Source organism: Garra rufa, chromosome 10 (genome assembly GCF_049309525.1).
Source record: "Garra rufa chromosome 10, GarRuf1.0, whole genome shotgun sequence".
Classification (NCBI taxonomy): domain Eukaryota; kingdom Metazoa; phylum Chordata; class Actinopteri; order Cypriniformes; family Cyprinidae; genus Garra; species Garra rufa.
The window spans coordinates 4,117,802-4,128,808 of record NC_133370.1 but is presented as its reverse complement, the minus strand read 5'-3'; the positions used below and the strand labels follow the sequence as shown (position 1 = coordinate 4,128,808).

At 35.9% G+C, this 11,007-nt stretch overlaps 1 protein-coding gene across 1 annotated transcript; it reads right to left on the bottom strand.

Moving 5' to 3' along the window:
• Positions 1-6,927: 6,927 nt before the first annotated feature.
• On the bottom strand, positions 6,928-10,885 carry jund (JunD proto-oncogene, AP-1 transcription factor subunit). The gene has a single exon (XM_073849182.1). It carries the CDS (start codon positions 10,061-10,063, stop codon positions 9,206-9,208), a length of 858 nt encoding a protein of 285 aa, XP_073705283.1. The 5' UTR covers positions 10,064-10,885; the 3' UTR covers positions 6,928-9,205.
• Positions 10,886-11,007: the final 122 nt, after the last annotated feature.

The following is an 11,007-nucleotide window of genomic DNA, read 5'->3' as shown; positions in this document are numbered from 1 at the left end:
TCTGACCGAATGACTCTCTGATTCAGGAGAGAAGCTGCTGAAATACTGGAAGTGACTGTAAGAGGAACAGGATGTCCAAAGAGCTTTCATCAAAATGCCATTTATTATTTGATCTGAAGGAGACTGTCACAAAGAGAGCCCTAAAACAAGTCTGATTTATCAAAAAAAATATGTATCCAAAAATTATGTCATTGCTTTCTTATTTTAATGTAGTATGTTAAGTGGTGTACAGGAACCAGAAAAGGGCCACAACAGATAAAAAATAGTTTTATTTACTGTGCAAATTATTTAAAGCCACTGGATTTATCAACTCACTTCTATCGGCAAAATTATAAGAAATATCTAATAAATTTGTATATTTTTCCAAAAAGTTGTGATTTGTATTATTTTGTTTTATTTTATTTTTGATGAGAAATGTGTAATAGATTTGCCAGTGTTTTTCCACAAAAGTTGTGATTATTATTTTATTTTATTTTTATATATTATTTTATATATTTAATTTGATTTCTATTTTAAATGTTAAATTTGGAAAATGTTATTATTTATGTATTTTAGTATTTTTTGCAATTAAATGTAGTTTAATTTTTTTGTATTATATTTTATATGTTTCTGTGTTTTAGCGTTTTTATTTTTTTATTCATTTTATATATTTTACTTTTATATATTTTTTTACTATTATTTTTATTAATCCACATATCCATATATGCCACTTCAGGCATACTTGTGTTGTGTTTTTTATTATTTTATGTTTTATTGTTTTTTTTTTTATTTAGTTTTACATATTTTATTTTTGATGAGAAATGTCTAATAGAATTGCCTATTTTTCCAAAAAAGTTGTGATTTTTTTTTTTTGCATTTTATTTTATATATTTTAGTAGATATTTGATTTTCATTTTAAAGTTGGAAATTGTTATTGTTTTTATGTTTTTTTTTGCATCTAAATGTAGTTTTGTTTTTTATCATTTTGTATTATATTTATATATTTTAGTGTTGCATTTAAAATCATTTTTATTTATTATTATTATTATTATTATTATTAGTAGTAGTATTATTACATATTTTATTGTATTTTATATATTTTATTTTTGATGAGAAATGTCTAATAGAATTGCCTATTTTTCCAAAAAAGTTGTGATTTTTTTTTTTTTTTTTTTTTGCATTTTATTTGATGTTTTATTTTTCCATTTTAAAAGTTGGAAATTGTATTGTCATTTTATATATTTAGTTTTGCATTGTAAATGAAAGCTTTATTATTTTTTATTATTATTATTAATTCAATTTATTATTATTAATCCATTTTATTTGAGATATTTTATTTTAATGAGAAATGTTTAATTGATTTGCCTGTTTTTCCAAAAGGTTGTGATTATTATTTTATTTAATTTTAAATTTTAAATAAAAAAACATTGTTATTGTAAAAAAAACTTCAACCTTTTTTTGTCTACTTTCACAAACTTCCAGTGACTAATACATTACTACTATAAAGTTGTACAGAGTAAGATATATGAAATATAACAGTGTCAGTGAAATACTAAAGTCCTTTTGTCATTTCTTTATTGTCTGTCTTTTTTTGGCACTTAGTTTCCTATTCTTTGGTTGTATTGTCTAGCGAGGGTCATTCCATTGTTTGAAGTGAATTGATCTGTATATTTGGCTTTGACAGGTGGCCGTTTCAAGAATAACCACAGTAAACACAGGATCTGATGATGGAGCTCTGCTGAGTGCCCTCAATGCCTGTTTTTTGCTCAGATGCATCGACTGTAGGCCAGCGGCAAATAAACACCAAGTTCATGTCCAAACGCAGACAAAAAAAACAAAAAAAAAAAACATTGCCATGAAAGCAAATAAAAAGTGCTTTCTGGTTGAAATGACATATGACCTGATTTAAGTGATTTGTATGGCTGTTGTCCCGCTGATGGTTTAACTAGGTGTCATCATGACCGCTTCAGCACAGAATGAGACGAGAAATAATAACAAACAAAATAAGAGCTTTTGCTGCTGTTTCTGGACAATTGAGCTCGTTCATCACAGCAGCTTCAGCGGTCTTACTGTCTGCCCAGTAATTACTGCTCTCTATCTAACTTTGCTGGAAATCTCCTCAAATGTGAGAGTAAAATCAATGTTGTAGGCTGGAAAACCAAATATAATGGTGTTGGTCTCTCCCTACTGGAGGAAAAACACACTGCATGCAATCATATGTACTTTTTTCAACTTTTAGAGGAAGGTAAATATCTCTAAAACTTATACTTTTATTTAGTCTGTTAACTCCTGTGCATTTTTAATGTTTTACTCTATTCTTTAAACCAAGGCTGCAGTTATTTGATCAAAAAATGCAGTAAAAACAGTAATATTGTGAAATATTTTTACAATTTGGAATAACTATTTTCTGTTTGAATATATTTTACATTTGTAGAGAAATATCCTACATCATGGTTTGTGTATGTTTTTTAATTTTTTTTAAATACACACACACACACACACACACACACACACACACACACACACACACACACACACACACACACACACACACACACACACACACATATTAGATTAGATTAGATTCAACTTTATTGTCATTACACATGTACAAGTACAAGGCAACGAAATGCAGTTTAGGTCTAACCAGGAGTGCAATAAGCAGCAAGTGCAGGATATAGGTATAATTTATAAGTTATGTACAGGGGGAAGCTATGGATAATATTTACAGATGAAGTACTGTGAAAATAATTTACAGATGATAATTAACTACGATTAGAATGTATAAATAGATGAACACAATATACAGGTTGCTATTAACTATAATGTAAATTGCAGGTAGATTTGAACATAATATACAGGTTGCTGTTTACTAAAGCAGAATTTACAAATAGACGTGTAGATATAGATTTATCACAGATTTACAATATGTATACGTGCAAAGGAAATGTGCATTTACAAATGGGTATGTACAGTGTAGTGCAATGAATATTAAGTAGACAGCTGAGTGAGACAGCTCTGGGAAAGAAGCTGTTCCTCAGTCTGCTAGTTCTTGTCCTGTGGCATCTGAAACGCCTGCCGGAAGGCAGGAGAGAAAACAGTTTGTGGGCGGGGTGAGAGGAATCCTTAAGAATACTGCGTGTTCGACGCAGACAGTGCTTCTTCTGAATGTCCTCAATGGATGGAAGTGGAGTCCCTATGATGCGTTGGGCAGTTTTCACCACCCGCTGCAGTGCCTTACGCTCCGCAACAGAGCAGCTTCCGTACCAGACTGTGACACAGTTCGTAAGGATGCTTTCTATCGAACAGGCGCTGGTGAGCCTTCTTGACCAGGCTGGAGGTGTTGGTGGTCCAGGATAGGTCCTCCGAAATGTGGGTCCCCAGGAACTTAAAAGATGAAACAGACTCAACAGCCATCCCATTGATGTGGATGGGTTCGTGTGAACCTCTTCTTCCCTTCCTGAAGTCCACAATGAGCTCCTTGGTTTTGGTGGTATTAAGGAGCAGATTATTGTCTGTGCACCACGTGGCCAGGTGCTGAATCTCCTCCCTGTAGGCAGTCTCATCGTTGTTGCTGATGAGACCGATCACCGTAGTGTCGTCTGCAAACTTGATGATGGTGTTAGATCCATACACAGGCCTGCAGTCGTGGGTGAAGAGGGAGTAGAGGAAGGGGCTCAGCACACAGCCCTGTGGTACACCAGTGTTGAGCGTGAGCGTAGTGGAGGAGATGTGGCCTGACCTAACATGCTGAGGTCTGTTGGTCAGAAAGTCCATAATCCAGTTACACAGTGAAATGTTAATGTCCAGGTCTCTAAGTTTAGTGATTAACTTAGAGGGTCTGACAGTGTTGAATGCTGAGCTGAAATAATCAAACAGCATTCGTGCATAAGTGTTTGTATTGTCCAGGTGTGTGAGTACAGAGTGCAGCGCTATGGAGACTGCATCATCTGTGCTCCTATTGCCACGGTAGGCAAACTGGTGTGGGTCCAGTGTGGATTGGAGGGAGCCCTTGAGGTGTGAGAGGACCAGCCGCTCGAAGCACTTCATAATGATGGGTGTGAGTGCTACAGGGCGGTAGTCGTTCAGGCATGTTGGGTTGGAGTGTTTTGGCACTGGCACAATGGAGGTGGATTTAAAACATGTGGGAACAGTTGCTTGGGCAAGGGACATGTTAAAAATGTCTGTGAATACCCCAGCGAGCTGCTCCGCACATGCCCTCAGTACGCGACCAGGAATACCGTCTGGTCCAGCAGCCTTGCGCGCATTGATCCGGCTCAGTGCGGTGTGTACGTCAGAGAAGTTTAGTGTGATGGGTGAGTGGTCGGTTGAGGGAACGATCTTGGTGGCAGTGTCTGTATTGTCTCTCTCAAAGCGAGCATAAAAGTCATTAAGCTCATCCAGGAAGAAGACGTTAGTGGCTGTGGGGGTGGAGTGGCTGGGTCTGTAATCGCTGATGGCCTGAATGCCCTGCCACATGCGTCGAGGGTAAGAGTTAGAAAAGTGCTCCTCTAGCTTAAGTTTGTAGCAGTGCTTGGCCTTTTTGATGCCCCTCTTCAGATTAGCCCTGGAAGTGCTGTAGGCCTGTGCATCACCTGATCTGAAGGCAGTGTTGCGTGCTTTCAGCAGGAGACGCACCTCCTTGTTCATCCATGCTTTCTGATTTGGGTATGTGGTGATCTGTTTCTGGGTTGTAACACTGTCTATGGTAGTATTAATGTAATCCAAAACAGAGGAAGTGTATCTGTCAATGTCCGTGTGAGAGCCACAGGTGGCCTGAGAAGCAAACATACTCCAGTCTGTGTGTAGAAACCTGTCCTGGAGTGTGAAGTCTACCTCCGCTGGCCACACTTTGATGGTCTTCACTGATGGCTTCACACGGTTGATGAGGGGTGAATATTTGGGGGTGAGGAACAAAGAAAGGTATATATATATATATATATATATATGTGTGTGTGTGTGTGTGTGACCCTGGACCACAAAACCAGTTTTAAGTCGCTGGGGTATATTTGTAGCAATAGCCAAAAATACATGCATGGGTAAAAATTATTGATTTTTCTTTTATGCCAAAAATCATTAGGAAATTAAGTAATGATCATGTTCCATGAAGATTTTTTGGAAAATTCCTACTATAAATATATCAAAATGTAATTTTTGATTAGTAATATGCATTGTTAAGAACTTAATTTGGACAACTTTAAAGGTGATTTTCTCAATATTTTGATTTTTTTGCACCCTCAGATTCCAGACTTTCAAATAGGTGTATCTCGGCCAAATATTGTCCTATCCTAACAAACCATATATCAATAGAAAGCTTATTTATTGAGCTTTCATATGATGTATATATCTCAGTTTTATAAAATTTTACCTTATGACTGGTTTTGTGGTCCAGGGTCACACACACACACACACACACATACATATATATATATATATATATATATAAGAAAAAAATAATTTTGAACACAATATTATATACTTCAATGTAGAATTGAATATGGATATTGAATATTGAATACATAAATTGCTTGTAATTTAAGGAGTAATTTAAAAATGGTAACAAACAAATATTAGTAATTACAAAAAAACAGCAAGTAACATGATAAATGAATCTTGAAGTTTAGTATTTTTAGTAATTTAATTTAGAATTTTATTTTATATATTTTAGTTTTGCATTTTATTCTATATATTTTAATTTTGCATTTTAAATAAATTTTTTTATTATTATTATTATTATTAATTCTGAAAAAACCCTTTGCTTTAGGCATATGTATATTTTTATTATTTATTATTTATTTTTATATTTTATTTAATTTTGTATTTTATTTTAGATGAGAAGAAGAGATAGATTTGCCCTTTTTTAAGTTTTGATCATTATTTTATTTTATTTTTTTGCATTTTATTTTTAGATATTTAATTTTTTCATTTTTGAAATTGGAAATTGTTATGGTTATTTTTTTATGCATTTTATTACATTTTTGCACTTTCATTTAGTTTTATTTAATATTTTTTAATTATGCATTTAAAAAACTGTTTTATTTGTATTTATTTTATATTTTATTTTATATATATTTTAGTTTTGCAATTTAAATAAAAAACATTATTATTATTATTATTATTATTTTAAAAAATGACTTCAGGCACATTTTTTTCAAAAAAGTTTTATTTTATATACTTTATTTGTGATATTTGTGTAACTAGATTTGCCTCTTTCTCAAAAAAGTTGTTATTTTATTTTATCTTTGCATTTTATTTAAGATATTTTATTTTTCACTCAGAAAATGCTAGAAAAGGCAATATGTTAAGAAATAATTTAAAAATAGTAAAAAAAAACTAATTGCAAAAACTTTTTTTTCTCAAGATGTTTTGATCTAAAGGCTTCTGCTCGGTTGATTCATGCAACCTGTTGTATTATGCTTGATAATTATTTTTTAGCAAAATTAGCATGGTGTGATATAGTTAATTTGAAATGAAATGTTGACACTGAATTGTGCTTTATAATGTAAATGCACATATTCTTCCTATTCTTATTCAGTTTCATGCATTTTTATTTAGTGCATAAAAATAGTGTTTTACTAACTATACTTTTAAGTCGCCTAGTTGTTGCACCATGCCAAATTAAACCACTAGAAGGCACACTTTCATACTTTCACACTTTTACGTTGTCAGACAGCCATGTTAAAGGAATAGACCACCCAAAAATGAACATTTGCTGACAATTTAGGCCTAAAAAACATAGAAGCAGTAGTTTAAGGTTAGAAATGTCTTAATATTGGATTTGTTTCTCAAAAACACACATCTTTTGGCATCTCGAGATGTTAACTGATGGACTGGAATGGTGTGGATTATTGTGATGTTTTTATCAGCTGTTTAGACTTTCATTCTGACTGCACCCATTCACTACAAAAGTTCAACATCCAAAAAGTGGTATAAAACGCCACAAATATATAATTTAACAAGTGAACTGAACAGGTTTAATGACATTAATGTACACACAAGGCAGGTGACAGGTGAAACGCTTACATTTACATCACGACACACATAAATCCAAAAGAGCATAAAATAAGACATCATGTGAGTAGTTGTATATAAAATCGATACAGTCGTTGATTAATAAGGCCTTAGACATGAAGCGTACATGCATGACATCTTTGTTGTGTTTGGTTGCACTCGTTTCGAGCTTGTCTGGAGCATGCAAAAATACAGCTGCTTCTCTCAGGAGATCAAACCACGTAGCAGAATCGCTTCCAGAGTCCATTTGCTACAAAATATTGTAAACATATAATACATCAGCACCTGTAGTGTCCATTTCCAACAGTCCGACCAGAACAAGCGGCCACTGGAAGGTTGAGATCAGTTCAGTCTGTGACCTTTATGCATCAGTGGATGGGTGGTTGACTCAGAATAAGGGTTTAATACACTTCATCACTAACACTGTGGCCTCGGATGCACTCGTATTCAAGCAATTTGATATTGCTTTAATACAGCCATTCATATGGAGTAATTGACATTATATATCCAGTTATTTTGCTGTCGTTCTGCCAAGAAAATAGTTCCAGAAGAAGCTGTCAACAAGTTACTGATGCTTGCGCAATCAAATTGCAACCAGAACTAACTGTTGTATAGGCCTAGATATATTTATAGGTAAAAAAAAAGAATGAAATGCATGATGATTGGTCAATGCAGCGTTCCAGTAGAAGAAACGGATATCAAAAACTTTAGTTTTGTTGCATAGCAACATTTATTGGAATGATTGCAATTGAAATATTAAAACAAAAATCACGCCACCAACAAAAATAGTTCCAAATGAAACCAAACGATGATTGCACAGTGGAGTGATACAAATAGTAAACTTTCCACTGAAGTTTTATGAGGACTTGAGCAACGCTCAATCGACGCTATATCAAATAAAACAGATATAGTTCCGGTTCTAAATGATGACGGATCACTGATCGCTAATTTCCATATTAATATTAATATGACTGTTTAATAAAAAATGTCCATTGTTATAATAAAAGCAACAAAAATAGTTTCAAACGAAACCACAATAGTCGAATGCGCAGACTCACAGTTGGCGGATTGATACTTGGATGTTTTGGAAACATTAGTGATGCTGCTTGTCCAATCAAACTGGTAATATTAAAAATATAGTTCCAATCCTGATCCCATTATGAAGCGAAACAGCTTTCAAATGAAACTAAAATAGTCGAATGTGCAGACTGACAGCTGGCGGATTGATACTTTTAGGAAAAAAAAGTATAGTAACTTTAATATTAAAGCACAAATAAAAAATATAGTTCCTATTCTGATCCCGTTTACCTCATCACCAATAGCTAGTTTTGCTGCATAGTATGTTTTGGGAATTAATATGATTGTTTACTAAAAAAAAGTCCATTGTTATAATAGAAGCAAATAAAGTAGTTTCAAACAAAACCAAAATAAAGTCCAACACAAGGAGTGACAACTGGCGGATTGATACTTTTAGAAAAAAAATTTACGCTGCTTGTCCAAAGTTTAACATTAAACAGTGTTGTCAAGTCCTCGGTTTTCCCGCGGAATTGGGCTACTTTAACACTGTTGCCGCAGGCTGTTTTTCACGTCTGCCCCTAGTAGCATGATATGTAGCCCCTGGAATGCAAATTTTACCAGAGAAACACCACCAAAAAAACGTGTATTTAGTCTCCTGGAATGCGATTTGATATGCAAATGGGCTAGTTTTGAGTAGCAGCTGGGCGAAAACCTGGCAACCCTGATTTTACAGCACAAATAATAGATATAGTTCCAATCTTGATCCTGTTATGAATCCTGTTTCGCTGCATAGTTAACGTTTATGGTGCTCAATATGATTGTTTAATGAAAAAAGTCCAATATTACTATAAAATCAAAGTAAATAGTTTCGAAACCAACGAAATCAAAACCCAAAACAGAGTGACAGCTGGCGTACTGATACGTGTATGTTTTAGGAAAATGTTGGAAACGCTAATATATTAACCCACACGCGAAACAGCGTTCGCCGTATCACTGCGCACCTATAGGGACTACATTTTCTCGCGGAGGTGAACTAGCTTTTTTTTTTTTCTTTTTTTTTTACAAATACTGTGTTTCCTTAATATTTCAGGCACTTGAGGCCGTGTTATCCACATGTCTCAACAATAGCACAACCTTTCGTGCACTGTTGTTGTTTGTCAACCATCCAAACACTGACACGAGACTGACAGAATGTCCTCTAATAAGCTTGAACTTGATTCGGCAGCAACTGACAGCCGTTATTGACGTGATTCATCACTCTCTGTTTTAGCTGCGCCACTTGCTCCCTCAGGACGCTCGCCGTTGACGCGAGCTCCGTGTTCTGGCTCTTCAGGTTTTTCACTTTGTCCTCCAGTCGGGATATCCGCTCTAGTTTCCTCTTGCGGCATTTAGAGGCGGCGATCCGGTTACGCAGCTTCTTCCTCTCGGCCTTGATGCGCTCCTGCGTGTCCATGTCGATGGGGGAGAGCGGCGGGCTGTCGCCGAAGCTCTGCATGTCCGGAACGGTCTGCGGCTCGTCCTTCAGCGGCTGCGGTTGCTGCTGCTGCGGCGCGGCCATCGGGTGCGCGGGCGGCGGTGGAGGAAACGGAATGGTGTCCGTGGAATAGTTCACCGTGGTACTCCCATAGGCGCTCAAGTTCGTGTAAACGGGCAGATCCGTTGGCAAAGCGAGGGTGTTACTGCTGCTTGTGAGTCTGCCGAGCGTCGCGGGAACGCACGCTCCGCCGTTCAGCTGGTTCTGCTTGTGAAGGTCCTCCAGGGCTTTGACGAAGCCCTCCGCGAACTCCTGCTCGTCGCTCACCGACTTCGGGTAGACGAACTGGGAGGTCGGCGTGGTGGTCACCATCCCGTTGGACTGGATGATCAGCCGCTCCAGCTCTGGAGACGCCAGTTTTAGGAGCCCCAGATCGGGCGAATTGAGAATCCCCTCGGCATCCCTCAGATCTGGCTTTAGGCTGGAGCTGTTCTGGTCGTCCAGGTTCAAACTCATGTCTTTCTTCATCATGATGCGCGATATTCCTCGGATGTCCTCGTCTGGGTAAAGGCTTGTTCCCATCCTACACCCAGTAGAGGGCTGAGCTGGGTTTGCTCTCCAAACGAGTCATCTGGATAACGTTCTCGCGCGTTAAAGTGTTCTTTATCCGTTTGTTTTTACTCGGTTTGTGATGATGTTGTTTTATGATATTGTTGTTTCTCCCTTGCGTGAGAGGTGTTATCTATGGGCGTCAGTACGCATTTGCAAGTTTTCTATCCCTAAAAATTCCATTATGTCACTTTAGAGCGCTGAGATTGGCCAAAGATGACGTTTTCTTCCGGTTTCATTTGCATAAGGGGCAGCGCTCGCCAGTGTCGCCGTAGAAACGAAGAGTAAACGGCAAACAGTGCGGTGCATTGTGGGTTGATGTCATAGCGAACGTAGAGCGCGCGAGGGTGGAGAAACGAGGCAGTCTGGTAGAAAATGTTCCCTTCTTTTTGAGCTGAAGGTCTTCGGATGCTTGATCAAGTGTTCCACTCTAGTTTTTACCTGCTGGAATAATCCACACTCTCAGTTATGGCTAGGTTTACTGTACTAGAAATTGAGCACATTCATCAATATTTATTAATTTCAGTCCTAAAACTTAAAACTTTGTTTATTTCCAGGTTTTTGGATACTTTATGTACTTTCATGTACTTTAACTACATTAATATTAAATATGCAACATGCACATTTTGTATTTCAATAGGTTAAAAGTCATTTAACATGAATACAATATATTTTCAGATATTTTCTAGATGTATTGATCTAGATTTATAAAAGATGAGGAACATTTGAAAAGATGTTTAGAATGCATTCAAAGTCTCAGAACAGAAGTATGTTGCATAATGAATTGGATTATTATTGAGTAGGATATATATTATTATGAAAATATATTGTAAATATTTTAGAAATGTAAAATATTTTTTCTCTGCCAAATGTTATGAGCGTGTTATATAATGCATATAATATAAATTATTTATTAT

Bases quoted from the DNA above. Each gene is read 5' to 3' on its own strand.
- jund (XM_073849182.1), bottom strand. From the start codon at position 10,063: ATGGGAACAAGCCTTTACCCAGACGAGGACATCCGAGGAATATCGCGC.